Genomic DNA, 19,314 nt, shown 5'->3' with positions numbered 1-19,314 from the left:
AACATGGCGCCTCTCTCTCCACACAGCACTCGGAGAGCGAGAACGAGAGCGTGCGCAGCGATCCGCACTCGTTCGTCAATCACTATGCGAACGTGAACGACTCGCTGCGGCAGTCCTGGAAGAAGACCAAGCCGGTGCGCAACTACTCAAGCTACACAGACTCCGAGCCGGAGGGCAGTGCAGTGATGAGCCTCAATGGTGGCCAGATTATTGTCAATAATATGGCCAGATCGAGGGCACCACTGCCCGGCTTCTCGTCATTTGTCTGACAATCAACCGAATTCTAAGATCTATGCCGTGGTAGCAGCAGCACCGTCATCCGGGAGACTTTTGTCTGAACATTGGAAATGGGATAGTGGAAAACGCAAAACAAAAACGGAAAAACGGAAAACGGACGCTGAAGCCAAACCGCAGCTGGAGTTGCAGCGGGAGGAGTTCTAAGGAGTTTGGACACGGAGCTGGCAATCGGACGACCGTCTGCCTGCCTGCAGCTACTGTCTTGCTCTCCGGCTCTCGCTGGTTCTTTGGCCATGCGGCGAGGCGCTGCTACATGGGTATCTAAAGTTATCTATCTGTATGTCCTTAGTTCTAGTTTTTAGTTACGAGAGATCTGAGATTTACCAGCATTTAGTTTTAAAGTGTGTTTGTTCGTTCGTTCGTTCGTTCCTTCGTGTGTATCCCTTATGTCCCCAAGCATGACTACTCCACTCTACTCGCTCTTTAAGTTATTATTTTGTTCGTGTTTGTGTGTTGTATTTATTCTGTTTGTGTGTCCGTTGCCACGTCGCCACCTGGCACTAGCCAAACGCAACTCTTGGCATTTATCGAAGGCGCAGGTCCTGTGATAAAGCGACTCTCGCCCGATTCAATATATTTTTTTTTTAAATGATTTTCATGTGTGTGTTCAGCACGTGGCACGGCGCACCTGTGTGTGGTTGAATGATCGATCTGCTCGCAATCTCATTATGTTTAAACAAAAATCAACAAATCGACAAACCCTCGCTCGAGGGTAAACGTTTTTTTTTTTTTTAAATTAACTTTTTCGAAAGGAATAGCTAGAGAAGTTTTTGTTTTTAGAAGACGGTCACCGATGCAATCGGTCGGCCAGTGCAAATGGGGGTAAAGTTATAGCAAAAGATGACGAGAAGGGGCATGGCAATGCGCATGAGAAACAGGACGAAGGCAAAGGATAAACAAAAATATGCATACGACAACATACAAAAATCATTTCGTGTAAGAAAATATAGAAATATATACATATGTATTTTTTTTTTGGGAGTGAAAGCAAAGGAAGATTAGAAGATTTTATGTGCGGCATGGATGGCGCAGCAAAAGGTGGCAGTTGGCCGGTGGCAGCTCCTCCGATAGGTTTATAGGTACTTACATATAATATATATGTATATGTGTATGTGTGCGTATTCATATAGATATATAGGCCATATTAATGCAATTTTCTTTAGAATATAAGCGACAAACTGCAACCCACACAAAACAAAGCAAAACAAACACAAAGAGCGAAAGCGAAAACGAAAACGAGACACAGAAGTAAAAGGATTCGAAGCAGAAGCAGAATTATTTCTGAACGATAGTTCGAGATCATACATAGATAGCACTAAGTTAAAGTACAGAAATATATACAAACAATATTGTATACTAGCGGGTAAGAGATGATTTTTTTTCCAGCTAAGTTTGAGGCGCAAACGAAGCTTGGGCAAAGCAAAACTCTAGGGTAAAACTCTTGAAATCTTCGATTCCGATCGTAAATTGTAATTGTAATTGTAATTCTAATTGTAATTGTAATTGCGCTAAGCAACAAACAGTTCATATCTAATCGTATGTGTGTGTGTGAATATATGAATATATTAAAGCGGCACGGATAGGCGTGGGGGTATTGTATATCTATATGTATATTTATATTTATATTTATATTTATATTTACATTTACTATATTGTATTTATGTGTACGTACGTATATCTACATACAACTTAAATGACTGATTATATATTTTCCCTCGATTAATTGTACACTTACTTGTATCTCCTCTTTTTGTACTACTAGCCTATGCATTAACTAAGTTTAGACAACAACTTTGGCGCATTTGTCGCATCAAGTGTGTGATGTGAGATGTCAGATCAAAGGTTTTTCCATGCTGAAAACGATTTTTTGAATGTTAATCCTTACTTCAAAGACTCGGTGCACAAGTTCATCTCTAGTTAAGTAAATGTAATTGTAATTGTTGATTGATGTATTGATTGGACCGACGCTGGATGCCTGCGCCCCGCCACGCCGATCAGTGCGGTGCGTAGTGAAGTGGAGCGGAGCGGAGCGGGGCGGCAGCGGTGATGGTGATGGTGGGAGCTCCAGACACGGGCTGGGCTGGACTCCCGGATTAGTTGAAATCGTCGTGCAGCAAGCGCAAAGTATTAGAATATTTATAACGATACCATATAAATGTGTAAATGTACTTGATGAAACTTACGAATAACGACTCAATAAATGAAAGTGAAATTAACCAGGCATCAGATTATAATGACTAATATCTACACTTAACTAAATGTACCAAAGTGCATGTGAATGGAATCGTTTGAATTTATCATTTCATACTCCCTGTTGCTGAGGTGTCCTCATTATTTTACCAGATCTATCAGACAGTTCATGGCCTGTTCCACGCGCAAAGGCAAGGGCTAGGCCGCAGATCAGTGGGGTCCGTTTTGCGTACTGTCTTTGCAAAACAAACGCACTGCTGGCATGTGAATGTGTCCATAACAGAGGTTGGCAGCGTCGCGACGTATGCACTTTGCAGCGCAGTCGGCACGCGCAGCGTAAAAAGTTCGTATGGCCTCGGCCAATGCACATAGAACAGCCGCAGCGGCAGAGAAACATCTTCGGGTTTTCTATGCACAATTGCTGGGCAGACGCAGCGGCAGAGAAGCAAGAAACGTTTTTGACTTCGTGTCTGTTGTCTGTGCACACAAAACTCAGTGCCTAGCCGACCACTGCTCTATACCCAGTAAACCAAATCGGATCGCCGAAAAGAGTCTTGTGGGAGTCGCGTGGGAGAATGCTAGAATATTAAATCAGAAATGTTTTCTGGGTAATGTTATTTGGAAATGCATTTATATTCCTTTTGTCGGTAGAGTTGCCATGCAATTCAAACTTAAGTAAATGAAATAATAAATTTATCTTTTATTTTATATATTTTTGAGGCTCGCAATTTATTATTTGTAGCAATAAATGTGAGAAAAAAAAGAGTTTATCCAATTTTAAATCATAGTTTGTAGATATATAGTAGGTATACATTTATAGCTAGAACTGGCAAATCAGTCGAGGTGTTTCATTAATACTATGGACGAGAGCAGGACATAACCTATGTTGGGGCTAAACGGGGCTGTTCGATGTTGTCTCTTGGGGGTCGGGCTGTGCTTTGGTGACACCTTCATCGTCCTCCATGTCCTCCTCATCGTCACCGGCCTCTGGGTCTGCTTCCATCTCTGCATCCGCATCCATTTCCCCGTCAGCCTGCATCTCATGGCTGTCGATGTGACGCGCCGCCGGATTGGATGTGGACGCACTGCCGACGGCTGCCGGAGCAGCGGAGCTGCTCAAGCTGGGCACGCTGACGGGGCACATGCAGGGCACGAACTGGATGCGTGTGCCACCCACTCCCACTCCCACACCTGGCTCCGCCAAGCCGCCCTGCGGCTGGTAGTTGAAGTAGTCCGGGTACGGGTACTGCGGTCGGGCGTTGTACAGGTTGCTCACCCGCCGGGTGTAGGTCGGATATTCTCCGTAGCGCAGCAGGGAAGACCCAGAGCCCGCGCCCGCGGAGTACGAGGCTCCCTCCGGGGCCTGCGGAGGTGCAGGCGTCGTTGTGCTGCTGGTCGTCGTGGTGGGTGCCGGAGTTGTTGTCGTCGTGGTGGTGGTCGTTGTTGGGGCGGGTGTTGTGGTGCTGGTGGTGCTGCTAGTGGTGCTGGTGGAGCTGCTGGCCGGCGGCGTCACGCCCGTTTTGGCGGCGACATCGTGCCGCCGGGCAGCCGCATAGCTGGTCACCGCATACGGATCGTAGTGCGAACTCGGCGACAGGAGCGGCGTCTGTGCTGCTCCAAAGCCAAAGAAGGGCACGCTGAAGGGTCCCCCAGCCAGCGGCTGGTACGTGTATGTGCGGAAGTAGGTCAGCGGAATCTGCTGCAGCATCTGTGCATTCGGAGACTCCCTGAGAGCAGAGGAGCAGAGAGGTAGCGTTAAGCAGAAAGCGATTTAAGTGCCAGAGAGGGACTCACGTTGTGGTTTTGGGCCACCAGAAGGCATTGGCGGCACCAATCAATCCAGCGAGAATCTGTAAGCAGAGCAAAAATGTAATCATCCATTTGGGTTCTGCCTTTGAGGACTTTGTTCACTTTTTGATTCACTTTTAATCCTTTTTCTTCTTGCACATACCACAAATAAATATTTTTGCCACATTCTGTTCTAGTTAGTTCACTGCACTAGGACGAATCCCGTATCCTTTGGGAGTTTTAGTGTCAAAAAAAAAAAGGGAAACAAAAAAGGAATCGAATTATCGTTGTAACTGCCACTCGAGAGCCACTCGCGTTCGCTGTTGCTTTTGTTCTAAGGCCAGAAAGAGTCGCGACTCGAGCTTTTATAGAGCCAACCAGCGGGGAATGGGAAATGTGAAATGGGAATGGGGATGGGCCTCAGACTCAGCCTCTGCTCGATCTTTGGCTGCTGCCCCACAGCAATGGCAGCAATAGCTGGAACAGCCAGAACATATGTAAAGGGCCGACACCAAGCGGGTTTTCCCTGTGTGTCTGTGGAGTCTGGAGTTGGAGGCACAACTCGTAGAACAACGAGAAAATTAATTGCAGGCCCTGAAGAAGAGCCTCTTCCCGGTGTTGGGCAGAGCGAAAACTAAGCTGGGAAATCAATAATAATAATGAACGTGCGTCCAGCGGGGAGAGCCAGCCACCAACCGCATCATTGACAAAATGATTGAATGAATGATGGATCCAATGCCGCTGGCCTGCGGGCACCGGGGGGCAGGGTAGGGGGCACGGCTCGAAGGGTTTTCTTCGATTGGATCGCTTGAAAGGGCACCGCACCGCACCGCACCGCATCCATTCGATTGGCCATAAAAATTTGTTGATGACTTTTCCCTGCAATCCCCAACACCAGATATTTCCCCCAGCCAGAGGCTGTTGTTTTCCGCCTTGCTTTTTAACACATTGAATTTTTCGGACTTTCTTCAAAGTTCTGGAATTTGGGTCATGCGATGGACAGCCTCTGCCACTGCCCACTGCCCACTGCCTACTGCCACTTGTGGATTGTTTCGCACAGCCCGATGGGTGCGGGGGGTTATGCAACCCCATAGAGATGTTCCATTCTTTTGGGGCCCATCGTTTCGAACGTTTTACGATCAGGAATTTATGACTGCCCTTTATGGCGCGCATGACTGTTCCCATTACCATCTCTAAACAGTCTCCAGGGGAGATCTTTCATTGGGTTCTCTTCCTCCCTCCCTCTCTCTGGGTGTGTGATTTCGTAGAGGCGTTAATGATCATCTGGATCATTGTCATAATTGTTGGGCCAAAGGGTTCTGTTCCGCTTCCATTCACACAAAGACATCTTTGATCTCCCATACAGTCTTTATTTAATACATTTAAAAAACACTCTCGAGCATCTATCGTGGCCTGAATGCATTCTCTATGTACTTGGATGTGTAGTACTTCGTTTGGTTGTCCACGCCCGTGCCTGGCCATCTGTGATGCGGTCCCTTGTAGCTGAGAATCAAACCAGAGAAGATCAGTTGCGAAATGCGTTGGCTGCCGCTCTTTCAAGACTCACCGCGAATTCAGGATGAACCAAGTGCTGGGTGCATGCTCAGAGGAGCTTCTCGCGGATCGATCGATCTTCGGCTGCTCCTCCTCCGCCTGGGACTGTGGCTGCAGGAGCTTGCCCAGCGTGTAGACCGGAAAGGCGTAGTATTCCCGCTTCAGGGCATAGCGGGAGCTCAGCCGCTGTGGAGGTGGGCTGGTGGTGCTGTCCAGCATGTCGGCCTCGGGTCGTTCCAGACTCTCATCGAAGTAGACGATCTGGAAGGGACTGACGCTGCTTGGGCTGGCTGTGGATGTTTCCTGCTGCTCGATCTGCTCCTGCTCTTCCACACTCTCCACCAGCGCATCATCCTCCTCCGCCTGCCAGTCATGCTCTGGCAGCAGTACCTCGTTCTCTTCCTGCTCCTCCTCTGCAGGAGACTCGCCCTCGGTGTCCGAGCTCTGGCGGTGATTGTCTCCAGTGGATCGCCGTAGCACCGTCTGCCATTGGACCACCTCCTGGGGCGAGTGGAAGGCGTTGTACTGCTTGGCCTTCTTCTCCTTCCTCTTCCGTTTCTTTTGGCTGCGCGGCAGCTGCGTCTCGTAGGGCGCTGGCATGGGCGTGGTCGGTGGCAGCTCCGTTGTGGTTGTGCTGGTGCTGGTGCTGGGGGTGATGGCCTCGTGGGCGTAGAAGGGAATGAGCGTGAGGTTGAGCAGCTGCCGTTGGCCGGGCATTCGGAACCGCTCGACAATTGGCTTTGGCCGGAACATGGGCGTCGAGGGGGGATAGAGCACCTGGCCGGGCACCGGCTCCTGCATGGGATACCGCCGAGCGCTCAGCATGGTGTTGAGGATCATCTCGCCCCTGGTGCCATTGTACACGAAGATTGGGTGCTCCGCCCCCGCCAGCACATTGTCACCCGGTCCATTGTCGAAGACGGGCAGCCGCCGGCGCTGCTGGCTCAGCCTGCGATGGTTTCTGCCCCTGCTCCTGCCCGGACTCGTTCTGCGCGGCTGCACATACTGGTGGGGCAGCTGCAGGCGATGCGGCATCATGAACCGTCGCTGTGGCAGCGTACCACGAGTCGCAGCTGGAGCTGGAGCCACAGCGGAACGCTCCTCGTGCCGCACCAGAAAGGTAATGGAGCCCGGCTGGCGATCATTTCGTCGCCATCCCACAGGCCTCCTGGTTGTGGTCGCATAGTCCGAGTCAGCACGCTCCTCCCGCTGCCGCTTCGCCAGCCCATCCTCGAGAATCCACAGGGGGCGCTGCTCCTGCTCCTGCTCCTTCTCTGTGCCCAGGGAGTAGCGTCCCATCGCAGTGCTCCAGCTGAGCAGCTGCAGCAGCCGCAGCAGGGCCAGTGTCCAAGTGGCAATCGCCTCCATTTGAATGGTCGGCCAGGGACTGTCAACCCATGGCTTTATAAGGTGCACAATTGGGTTGGCTTTGGGCCCATTTAGAGTTCCGGTTGGGGTTTGTGGCGCAACTTACTTTCGTTTTGGGCGAAAATCGCACAACTCGTTCTCGACTGGGACTGGCACTGGCACTGGGAGTGGGTCAAGCCACGACTAGCCACTCGACAGTCCACTCCAATGTGCGTAATGTAGGTCCAAACTGGGTCGAGCAGTTCGAGTTCGTTCTACAATGCTGCAGCTGCCGCAGGACTGCGATCCCTTTGTCATGGATTAGAGATGCTTCTGCGCTGCTCCATGCCCATTCCGAATCATCGGCTGGACAGCTGTCAAAACTGAGATTAATCAAAACACTCTTAACCGATCCCCACTCTCCTTTCCCAGCATTAAATTACCGAAATGGAAGTGGAAACTCTGAGGGATTCTTTGATGATCAGCGCTGCAGCAGACAACCTTCAACCTATTCCCCTATCCTCCCCCCTGCCTCCACTGCTTTGCGCTTTGCGCTCTGCGCTCTCGTTTCTGCCTTGGCCGTGTTTTTTTTCGGTTTTGGGGCAACTTGTTGTTTCTCAGGGCCCGAGCTGGGCAGACAGCCGCAAGTGTGGAACAAGTGGAACGTTCTAACCGAAAAATGGGGTTAATAGCCTTTGACAGACGGACAGACGGACAAACAGACGGACAGACCTCCGGGTGATCGTGAGTTCTCACTTTGAAAGAGCCCATGGGAAGGCCAATAAGGGGAAGATGGCCCATACTGCCCATATACATATGTATGGGGAGGGAAAATGTAGAATGAAAATGGAAAAATGATTTATTAGCCTGTGGCAGCAGCAGCAGCTTTGATCGATCAATCGGCGCTTGCATGGTGCATGCCACATGCAGCGCTTGTAAAACTCGAACTAATTACAGATTGAGGAGAATTCATTTTCGTGGCAGGGCTCCAGAGAAAGAGGAGAGTTCAAGGCTCGATCGGTGTCCATTCAGAGTCGGAATTCCCATTCATGAGCGGGTTCCAGTGGGAGGAGATGGACCAGTGCCAGGTGGACTCGATTGATGGCGTGACTGGACTGACAAGATTATTAGGCCAGGAATTGTGCAGTTCCTGCTCAGCTGTTCCTCGATTAATTTGCTTTTAATGGCGCTCTAATGCGTTTTAAATTCGGCCCCCCAAAGACTGCAGTTGGATTCGCTCTCTCAGCCACAGTCTCTCAGTCTCTCAGTCACTCTTGACGCTTGCCCTGACTTGATGTGGGGTTCTTCAGTTGAAATTCCACACATCCATCCATCCAGCTATCCATCTATGTGTCTATCTATCTATCTGTCCATCCATCCATGTATCTATCAGTCACGCAAACTCGTGCCTATAATTAACAGCCAGAAATATTTGGACAATCATAAAACAGAAACAGAAACAGAAACACACACAGCCAGACAGGCGGACAGACACTGATGGAGGGACAGAGTGAGAGACCAAAGGAAAGGCATCTAAATCATAGAAATAGCTGGAAAGGTTTTCCCTCCCATCTGGCGGCACCAAAAGGTGGGAGCATTTTTGACACCAACAATTTGTTCTATCAATTTTGGTATAGAATGCATTTTATGTAAATGAAAGTTGTCCTCAATCGACTGGCTCCATGGCAGGGCCGATCTCTCTGATTGATGTCCGGCCTGCAGTGGGCCATGAACAATAAACCAATCAAGAGAGTCCCCCAGCTAGATCAACAGATGAGCAGATGCAGATGCCGATGCAGATGCCGATGCCGATGCAGAGATACATCTACGGCCCACGGCTGCAGCTACACTTGCGCCTCTGAGAGATGTGGAAAATGTCAAACGATTTGTTTGTTCATTGTTTCTATCTCTCAGCTTTATGCCTCACTTTCTGTCCATCTATCTGTATTTACATGGGTGAGGAACATCGTTAATGCGATGCACAGATAAGCTATCTAATGGCAATGGCTGCAATGTGGCTCGAGCGCTGCTCTGCTGCTCAGGTGTAAAGATTCTTGTTCGGGTTGGAGGAAGAATTACGTAGCTGCTCGCTGAATGGAAATGTTTTTATTTCGAAGTGTTCTGTGACGGCACTTTGGATGCCACTTGGGTTCTAAGTACACAAGATCTTTGGCCATGTGACAGCTGATAATGGAAGACACCAAAGATACGAGTATCAAATCCAACGTGGAATGCCACAAGGAAATGGATGGAAAGTATTTTGTGTGTGTGGTCTGTCGCTGCATTTAACCTAATATTACACTATAAATCGATCTAAATATGTATCTATTATCTCTACATAATTATCTGCCACTCATTGTGTATCAAATGCTTTAGTTATCTTGCAGATAAGCTATCTGTGTGCTCTGTGTCTAGTACATTCTCGAATGCATCGAATATTGACCGATGTCCCAACTCTACGACTGTTCCGATAATCCATTGCACACCTCAGAGCTTAGGTAGACAGGCTGTCACTTGTTTACCTCTTCTAAGAAGCTTTTGCTTTGCAGCACCTCCATAAGCTACATGCAAATTGTTACCTACGCCCCCACTCTCCAGCACGCAGCCACTACTCTCTCCTCTCCCTGTGTATCGTTCATGTATGGGAGCTTTTTTTTCAGCAATCCGACAGAACCAGAATGAGAGGCAGCAGCAGAATCAGCGGCAGCGGCTGCGAGCTTTTCGCACGATCCCATCGACAAATTCAATTAGCGACAGCGACAGCCCACCCGGCGAGCACTCACTTCCAGCACACGCCACCGCCACTGCCACTGCCGCCGACGGCTCTCTGTTCTCCGTTCTCTATTCTCCGGCGAAAGCTTAGCCCCGACCCCGTTCCAGCACACTTCGCCCACCCCCTTGAACCGACAAATCCGCTGTTGGATTTACCGAATTTCTTTGCTCGGCCGGTGCTCGGCCCCTCTGCCCCGACCGACCGAGCCATCACCTTGCGGTTCGGCAGCGGCAGCGGCAGCTGCTGCTTCGGCGCCGCGCGCAGTGCGAATTACGTTCCCGAAGTGTGCGGCGGCAACTCAGAGCGTTCTACGGTTAATTTACTTAATATTATTTACTATTTGTACCCCGCCACCCTGTCGAGTGCTCTGCCCTCCCCCTTCGATTGTGGCTTTGTTGCACTGCTCCTCTGCCTGGTCGTTGTCGCTTGTATTCGGATATCAAAGTGAGCGCTGAGCCAGCAAACAAAAACACAAACAATTACCTGAAATTCAAAGTTTCAGAAATTCTTTCGTATCTATAAAGAAGTGTGAGCAAAACTGAAAGCAAGAGATGACTACTCAGACGTTGCAGAGACAAGAGATATCGCCGGCGAAGCGCGCCGCGTTCCAGGTGATGGCCGGCGGATCGGCTGGCTTCCTGGAGGTCTGCATCATGCAGCCACTGGATGTGGTCAAGACGCGCATACAAATCCAGGCAACACCGGTCGTCACGGCTGCCGTCACTGAGGTAAGTTTGCCAGTGCCAGCTGTTTTCACAGCTGATGGGCGTACACATTCTTTTGGAAAAGGGCATAGCAAGGTCACGCCCCACCCACCACGCAGCACGCTCCACCGCCAGACCAGTCTAGACTCTCCCGCAAGATAATGCTGCTCTCCTGCTCTCCCTCTCTCTCTCTCTTCTCCGTGTTGACATTCACTCGATGGGCAATTTCATATTTATCAGACCCAAAACCTGCCACGAACAGAACGGAACCGACCATTCCCGAAAGGCCTACGTCGCGCGTCTTATCAGCAGAACATGCCAGACACGCCGAGTCCGGCCCTCTGGTTGAACAGTTGATATGAAAAACCATAAACTTGCGGGCACTGCTGCTGCCTGGTCTCAACGTTAATCAATCGAAACTTTCGATTCCGGCTCAGCATTCGTCGCGTGTCCCTCCCATTAGAAGTTCAAGGCGCCAAAGATCCTAGACTCGAAGATTGGGAGAGATGGAAATGTTTCTTATCTAATCGGAGTAATTATCCATCTTCCGTTAGCTCGTAAAAAACCATTAGATAAACCATTGAGGGTGAGTGTTAGCTAGGGAGCAGGGAAGAGGGCACGCAGCAGGCAGCAACAAATGCAGAAGTTGGACCACTGAATAATGCGAATCGAGGCTGGAAGAGCTCGACAAAAAAACAAAGCAATATCTTTATTTCGAGACGGAATTATACTATCCCCTGCATCAGGCAAACATGTATACATGATGTACGTATGTATTTATGTACATATATTTGTTGAAGAAGAAGATTAAATACAATTTATGGATGCAAATTAAAGCAGAGCAAAGCAAGAAAGAAAAAAGACACGAGGGGAGTGCGAGGAAGGGGGGAGGTGGGAAATTAGCACACGCACAGCGGAAATGTGGGACAATGCACTCGGCATTTTGGTCAAATCTTGTCCAGTCTGTGGCAGCCTTGCGTGCCGTGAGCAAAGAGAGTCTGTTAAGAGAAAGAGCAACATCAAGCCAACACCCCATTCGAATCACTCTCCTCTGCCTGTTGCAGGTCCACTACAATGGCGTCTTTGATTGCTTCTCAAAGATGTACCGGCAGGAGGGTATCAGCTCGTACTGGAAGGGCATCATGCCACCAATCCTGGCGGAGACACCGAAGCGCGCCATCAAGTTTCTGGTGTTTGAACAGACGAAGCCGCTGTTTCAATTCGGATCGCCGACACCCACGCCGCTCACCTACTCGCTGGCTGGCCTGACCGCTGGCACCCTCGAGGCCATTGCCGTGAACCCGTTCGAGGTGGTGAAGGTGGCCCAGCAGGCGGATCGCCAGAAGAAGATGCTCAGCACCTTCGAGGTGGCGCGCGGCATCGTCCAGCGCGATGGTCTCGGCCTGAATGGCCTCAACAAGGGCGTCACCGCCACCATGGGCCGCAACGGAGTGTTCAACATGGTCTACTTTGGGTTCTATCACAGCGTGAAGAATGTGGTGCCCGAGAACGATGACAGCACCCTGGAGTTCCTGCGCAAGGTGGCCATAGGCTTCACGGCCGGCACACTGGCCTGCTTCGTGAACATCCCCTTCGACGTGGCCAAGTCGCGCATCCAGGGCCCCCAGCCAGTGCCCGGTCAGATCAAGTACCGTGGCACCCTCAGCTCCATGTTGACTGTCTACCGGGAGGAGGGCTTCCGCGCCCTCTACAAGGGCCTCGTGCCGAAGATCATGCGCCTGGGACCCGGCGGCGCCATTCTCCTGCTCGTCTTCGAGTACTCTTATGAGTACCTCCTGAAAAACCACTCCTAGTCGCATGCCCAAACACCAGCCAACCAACCTACAGCATAATTCTAAGATCTTTTTTTTTTGCTATATATTTTGATACATATATATTCACACTAGGTACTAAATATTTGATGGATCGAGCAGATCGAGCAGTGGAATGAGGAAGCCTTTTGAACACAGACAGACGTGTGATTTGTTTTGTATTGTCTGTTTTGTGAATAAAGACGAAAAATAATAATTGGGAAGCGGGCAAGTTACGAACTATCAAATGAAGTATATCTTCCAAACAACAGATGGCGTTCACTGACGGTTTCTGTCTTTGGAAAGCCAAAGGAGCTGCATGGTTCGTGTATAAATAAGCTGATGGGACCTGTAGAGGGCGTTAGAACGAAGCTAACGGATAGAAGGCGTGTTTCGTATTCACTACGCTTTTTGAACTGCAGAGGGAACTGCTGGGTTCGTGTCTAAATAAGCTCATGTTATAGGTAGATGGCGACACAGAACGAAACTTACGGCTAGATGGCGGGTTTTACCACCTGGGAAGCCACAAGCGGCATTTTTGAATCCCTCAAAGTGCTATTTCAACCCTGTATTCCGTTTATGTGTGTGTCCATTTATTGAGTAAGCCTGGATATCCCCTCTGGTAAACTATTCATTTTCAACGGAAATCCACGCGAATTAGGTTCGATTTTGAACCGGTTTCACCACCCTGGTTTCGATAACAGCCGCGAAGCCAAGCACCAAGCACCTGCTGCTGCTTCTTGGGCTTCGCTTGCTGGCTGGCTGGTGGTTACATTCACATTACATTGCGTTTCACAGGCATAATCCACCCCCGTGCCAGTTTCGCACTTGATATCGATCCTGGGCACGCGCCATGCGCCATGCGCCCCAGCGAAACAAACGACAACGAGTCGAGTTCGAAGGAGCAGGAGCCGAAGCCGAAGCAGGAGCCCACTGAAGGCAACGAGTTGCTCATGTGGTCGTTGCCACTCGCAGTCGTTTGTGAGCGTTCGCAGCGCAAGGTACTTACAGCTCCAGCTCTCCGAGCCATCAGCTAACTGGGACTGGAACTGAGAGACTGGGACTGCGACTGCGACTGAGACTGTGGGAACACCTCTGCGCTCAGTCCACAGTTCCCAAGCTCCAGCTCCGCTCAATAGCCTGGCTCGGAGAGCAATCGAGAGCGAGAGAGAGTGAAAGAGAGACACGCACACACACTTATCCAGCGAGAGAGAAAGAGAAAGAGAAGGAGAGAGGCGAAGAGAGAAAGAGACAAGAGAAGAATTCGATTACCACCAAATTTTTTGTTGCTGTTGTTCTTGTTTGTGTCGGAACTAAAGAATTGTTGTATACTTTTTTTTTGCTGTTCTTGTTGTTAAAAGTGCGAGTGCCAAAAGCGAAGAGAATCGAAAAGAGAAGAGAAAAGAAACAGAGAAGCCAAGTGCCAAAAATCCCACATACAAAAATCAAGAAACGAAAAGAAAAACTTGAATCGAATTCGATTTGTTGTGCCAATTTGACAGAGAGAAAAAAAAACAAGAAAAAAAGAAGGAAGCTTCCTTTTGCTGCTGACTCCGAGTGAATTTTCCGCCACTGCGCAGGTTCGATGGGAGCGTGGTAGAGTGCCAAAGAAAGAGAGAAAGAAACAAAGCGAGAGAGAGAGAGCGTGTGAGAGACAAAGAGAGAAAGTGCGTGCGCAGTGCACACCGTGTAGACGAGGGGAGTAAATATTTGCGGTCTTGCGTGGGAGCTGGCCCCAAGTAATGGAACAAAACGAAACGAAACGACACGACAAGACACGACACGAACGACATGGAACTAGCCAGGACGAGCGGCTGCAGCTGATATTTTCGAGAGCATTGGGGAAAATTCCGAAACGTTTCTCATGAGAAATTCCATTGGAGAAACTGGGGGGAAAATTAAACAACTAAAATTACAATTGGATGCCTTATAGTTTAGGACTCCTTGCAATGATTTCCAAAGGGAATCCTTAAGTAATTCCACCACATGACAACCAACGAGTACACACACACACACAGACAGACAGACGGGCAGAGGCAGTGAAGAGGCGAGAGCCCTTTCTGCACGCTCTCTCTCTCTCTATTCGTAGTTCGCTCTCTCTGTCTCTTTGTCGCCCCCCAGTCGGGCAGCGCTGCATGCGTTTCCATCTACTACGTTCTACAATCAAATACTACGATGACGACACACACACACACACACACACACACCTAACGCGCAGTTGGATTCCACAGTTGACATTTTCCGTTGCACAGCTTTTGGGGCAGCGCAAGAGGAAAGCCAACGGCGAAGGAAAACTCAATCAGTGAGACACACACACACACAAGGAGAATCAGCAGTGAAAGAAAGAACTTGAGCGCCACAAATCGAAACCAAATCAGAGACCGAACCAAATCGTAACCAAACGAAACGAAACGAAACGAAAAGCACACGAAACAGGGGACTAACGATACGAAAGAAAGAAAGAACCCAAGAAAAGAACGAAGAAAAGAAGAAAAGTTGATTGTTCACTCGTTCATTCGCATGCTAATGAAATTTTCTGTTGTTTTTAATTTCTTGTTGTTGCCGCCGCTGTTGCCTCGTCCTCGTCCTCGTCCTCGTCCTCGTCTACGGTCTGCAGTTGCAGCATAAAGTGCTAAACGAATAAGCCACCAAAGCAAATACTCGTACAATTAAACCGAGCAGCTAGAGAGACAACCGTCCAGAGACAGCCGCATCTGCAGCCAGTGCCGCCGGATTCCCTTGGAGCAGGAGCCGTTCAAGGAGGACACAGACAGAGACACACAAAGACAAAAGACAAAGAGAAGGCGAAAGCGAAAGCAGCCAACGGCAGAGAAAAGTCGAGTCGAGTCGAGTCGAGCCAAAGGCCGAAAAGAGTGCGAACAATGTGCGCCGCGCTGCGTCAACGCAATTTGTGGCTGCGGAGCCTCTGGGCCTTCGCCATGGCCGTAATGGCCATTGGCACTGTTCAGGTGAGTCACCCAGTCAAGCATGCTTGTCCCAGTCCCAGTACCAGTCCCAGTCCCGGACACAGTCCAGGACCCACTCTTAAAAGTCCCTGTTCAGGTCCCGGCCAAAAACGAAAGAGTAAGCCGAAACCGAAACTGAAACTGAAACAGAAACACACAAATCCCAACCACACACACACACACACACACATATAAACGCACACATACACGCACAGAGAGAAAGACAAGGAGACAGATACACAAACACTCGAGCAGCGCGTGAGGAAGGTAGAGGATGGCAGAGGGCACAGGGGGAGACGGGGTAGCCGTGTGTTGTGGCCGTGGGGCTAAGCAGCCGCAAAGTATGCTTCGAAAAATGTGCCATCGCTTAGCAGCGCACCAGCAGCAACCAGAACCAGAGCCAGAACCAGAGCCAGGCAGCAGCCACGCCACTCAATGGGTGGGGTGTGTGGCAGGGCGATGAAGGTACGGCAGCTCTTGCCAAAACTAACCAGTCGCCAGAAGGCGCGAGTGTGCGCAAATATTGGCTTAATTGAACCGTTTTTCTTTCTGTAGTCGCATTCTCGCCTTTCGTGCTCGCCCATGGCCTTTTCTGTGCCGAAATCAGCTTACACAACGGCAGCCCAGACACAGCAGACACACAGCAGCAACACTCACAGCAGTTAGCAGCTGCCCGTCCAACCAATTTGCATATGAACGAGGAGCCCTGCCACACTGTGGACCCTCCAACTAATGATGGCAGTTAAGCAGTTTTGATTTCGGGGAAATTCCCTTTCCTCTCAGCTCTTTTGCCTTTTCTTTTGCTTCGTTTTATTTTTCAAAAGGCAACGGTGAAGACACACACACAAATTGCTCACAATTAGAGAGCGGAGAGCCAGTGCTGGATCCCTTCTTCAATTGATTCCCTTTCTCAGTTGCCAGCTCCCAGCTCCGATGGCGTATTCCCATTCAATTGCTTTCAATTATTAACCCAAACTCAAGGGCTCAGCGTGGCTCCCAGCTCCTCACAGGCACTGAGGGGATAATCCACAAATTGTGAGGTTTCCGCAGAGTTGGGCAACTCAGATTCCAACTTGAATGGCTGAAAGTCTCCTATTGCTTGCCACTGCTTTTTCCTTGCTCTTTGGCTCTTTGGCTCTTTGGCTGCGTATTCATCAATTTCTGGACAGGCGCACACACACACACAGAGCCACCCACAAACACACAAACACACAAACACACACACACACACACACACATGCGTAATACGGAATATTGTTGGCTTAAACTGAAATGCTTTTTCAAATCATTTCAAAACAATTTCAGCTCGTAGGTGGAGACTAACTCCGCCTCCCCTCCACCTTGCTGCTGCTGCTAGTCCTAGTCCTAGTCCTACTCCTGTCCTGTTCTGTTCTGTTGTGTTCTGTTGCCACTGTTCGCTTCTCGACCCACAATCAACGACGTGCCTGGCCTTAACAATTCTCCGTATTTTCTCTCTTAAATAACTCAAAGCAATTTGCCTTGGCAACGGACAGTGAACGGACAGCGGACGGACAGCGGACAACGGACAGCAGATAGCTCTGCTTGCCCCGAACTGAAGCGTTTTGTGTGGGGGGAAAGACAAAGACCTTATCAAATTCATATACATTCAAGCTTAAGTAATGTAAAGAAAGGCAAAAGCAGAAGGTGCAGCCAGCGATAGCGCTGTGAAGCATCCAAATCCTGGCGGAGACCAAAGGGAGACCAGTTAAGCTGCTTTATAGGGGGGGCAGTGGAGTTTTTCTGCTCCTCCTGCTCCTCCTGCTCCTGCTGCTGTGGCTTCTACATTCTGCATTCTGTTTTCGCCTTTACTCCATTCAGGGGCTTGTGTTTTGTATGCAGCCTGCAATTTGTTGTGCCTTCTTTTATGCACTCTGGCTCTGTCGCTCCCCCGCTCTCTCTGGCAGCTCTCTTTCTCTTTCTGTGTCTGTGTGTGTGTTTCTTTCTCTATTTTGTTGGCTGATACTTTAATGCCGCTATTCATGCTAGCATGGCATGTAGTTTGTTGCTGGCTCTGCCTTTGCCCGGCAGTTTATGACTGAAAGTCCAGGTCCAGCCATCGACTGGGTAGCGGGTCACCATACATCTATCTATCTGTCTGTCTCTCCATTCCCATGTTTAGTTCTTCTGGCTTTACCCCCCTCCCCTCTCCCCGACCAGTGGTTACCGCTGGCAGTCACCGTTACCGTCACCGTTATCACTGGCACGCATCGCATCATCGCATGGCATCGCCCGTCATCGTTTTGTGGCTGTCTGTTGGTGGTTGCTTACATCTCGCCCTCGCCCTCGCCCTCGCCCTTGCCCTCCCCCCCTGTCTCTGTCCTTTCTCTACCTTTCTCCACACCTCTCCATGTGCTGCTCGCTCCGTCTCTCCGTCTCTCCGCTCCTCCGCTTTCCTTGTACTTGCAGCTTTTTTGCTTCAGCTTTTTTTCCACTAGCTTTTATTTTTTCTGTTGTATTTTATTCTCTTTTTTTTTTGAAGGACTTCACGTTGGTTCATGGCTGACTCATCCATGCCATGGACAGGCTCTGCTGGGTGGGGGGGACACACAATGTGCAATATGCCCGAGCATCTCCCCAAACACTCGATGCACCCCCGAGCCCTCTTCCCCCCGCTCCCCCCTCTCGTACAAATCGTGGCACAGCGGGGAACACGCAATCGTTGCTGCCAAACAACCCATACAAAGTTCCACTACACATGAGCAATGGGTGCGGGCCATAGCTCTGTCGGGGGGGAGGGCGGAGACATGTAGCGGGGTATGTGCAGCGCACAGGCTACAGGCTGCAGGCTACAGGGTGCAGAGTGCAGAGTGTCGTTGGCCATTTGATTGTCGGCTGGGAACCGGGAACAGTTGGCCAACTTTAGCTGTCCTGAACAAGCCAGCCCCAACCCCAACGCAACTCCCATTCGAGCCCGGCTAGAACCCACCGAACTGCACCGAAGTCAACTGAATTAGTTGGTTCGCTGCTTTGCCGCTTCGCTGGAGTAGTGCAGAGAGGGGAGTGGGTTGTGGGGAGGAGCACATGAGTTATCCTCTCTGTGCGGAAATGATTCATTCGGGAATGCGATCCAGTGCCACCAATGCGGAATTCATTGCCCCACCACCAACCACTGACAAAGTTTTTCGGTGGAATTCGCATTTCGATCCCAGCAACAACAACAGCAACAACAACAACAACAACAACAAAACATTCTCGGTTGCTCGTTTTCCGCATCGCGAAATTCTGTGGCAAGCAGATTCCATCTCTAAGTGCATCAGGCTGGGCCTCCCCTCCACCACAGACCTTGGCTAGGCCACCTGACCAGAGGCGCAACGGTCCTGTAAATTAGTCATCGGAAAATGGCCAATGGCCAATACACTCGTCTCATGATTCGATTCGCATCGAGGTACGAGTATTCTCGGTTGGATGGCCAGCAGTTGGATGCTGGCTGTTGCCTGGAAGCAACACAGATCTGAGGGATAGACATCGCAGGCTGCATGGCTGAAGGATAATTGAATTGTGGAAGTCGCAGGAGTCGCTAGAACGCACTGCAGTCGCCTCGAGTCTCGTGAGGGTTTTTGCACTTGAAGATCTTTAAGCTCTGCGTGTCTGTGGAGCAGCATTTAGTTGGTTTTCTGGATCACAGATCTCCTGGCTATCGTCTGGCATTGCCTGCGACAGTTGTCAGTCGCCAAAGCCTCTGACAGCAGCGTTCATTGGTTTTGGTGTCGTTGTCACTTCACAGCTCTCAATCGCTCCATCACTCATTGTGACGCCACACAGTGTAGCAGTGCAGACAGGTGGAGAGAGACAGCTGCAGCTACAGTTGGAGGTACAGTTAGAGTAACTGTGCAGTGACCCCAACTTCCGTGCAGTTTTTTCCC

At 50.0% G+C, this 19,314-nt stretch overlaps 5 protein-coding genes across 19 annotated transcripts in view; 3 read left to right on the top strand and 2 right to left on the bottom strand.

Moving 5' to 3' along the window:
• LOC117903366 (protein sidekick) overlaps positions 1-2,517 on the top strand; it is an 82,738-nt gene extending 80,221 nt beyond the window's left edge. For all 8 annotated transcript variants that reach the window (XM_034815329.1, XM_034815328.1, XM_034815327.1 and 5 more), the window contains one exon: positions 27-2,517. In XM_034815329.1, coding sequence (XP_034671220.1) covers positions 27-269 — 243 coding nt within the window. In that variant the 3' untranslated portion in view covers positions 270-2,517. The remainder of the gene's footprint in view (positions 1-26) is intronic.
• Positions 1-19,314, top strand: part of LOC117903367 (amyloid-beta-like protein) — a 74,893-nt gene that overhangs the window by 11,502 nt on the left and 44,077 nt on the right. For all 8 annotated transcript variants that reach the window (XM_034815338.1, XM_034815336.1, XM_034815331.1 and 5 more), the window contains exon 2: positions 15,317-15,433. In XM_034815338.1, coding sequence (XP_034671229.1) covers positions 15,347-15,433 — 87 coding nt within the window. In that variant the 5' untranslated portion in view covers positions 15,317-15,346. The remainder of the gene's footprint in view (positions 1-15,316; positions 15,434-19,314) is intronic.
• Positions 3,235-4,629, bottom strand: LOC117903370 (endochitinase A). Its single transcript, XM_034815341.1, has 3 exons — positions 4,439-4,629; positions 4,282-4,337; positions 3,235-4,214 (listed from the first exon to the last, which is right to left on the bottom strand). Exons 1-3 carry the CDS (start codon positions 4,460-4,462, stop codon positions 3,380-3,382), a joined length of 915 nt encoding a protein of 304 aa, XP_034671232.1. The 5' UTR covers positions 4,463-4,629; the 3' UTR covers positions 3,235-3,379.
• On the bottom strand, positions 5,679-7,258 carry LOC117903368. Its single transcript, XM_034815339.1, has 2 exons — positions 5,843-7,258; positions 5,679-5,778 (listed from the first exon to the last, which is right to left on the bottom strand). The coding sequence occupies exons 1-2, from the start codon at positions 7,195-7,197 to the stop codon at positions 5,679-5,681; spliced, it is 1,455 nt and encodes a 484-aa protein (XP_034671230.1). The 5' UTR covers positions 7,198-7,258.
• Positions 10,237-12,622, top strand: LOC117903369 (mitochondrial 2-oxodicarboxylate carrier). The gene is made up of 2 exons (XM_034815340.1): positions 10,237-10,677; positions 11,718-12,622. The coding sequence occupies exons 1-2, from the start codon at positions 10,501-10,503 to the stop codon at positions 12,465-12,467; spliced, it is 927 nt and encodes a 308-aa protein (XP_034671231.1). The 5' UTR covers positions 10,237-10,500; the 3' UTR covers positions 12,468-12,622.

Source organism: Drosophila subobscura, chromosome A (genome assembly GCF_008121235.1).
Source record: "Drosophila subobscura isolate 14011-0131.10 chromosome A, UCBerk_Dsub_1.0, whole genome shotgun sequence".
Lineage (NCBI taxonomy): Eukaryota > Metazoa > Arthropoda > Insecta > Diptera > Drosophilidae > Drosophila > Drosophila subobscura.
The sequence above is the reverse complement of the archived record's forward strand: the minus strand, read 5'-3'. Positions and strand labels throughout refer to the sequence as shown.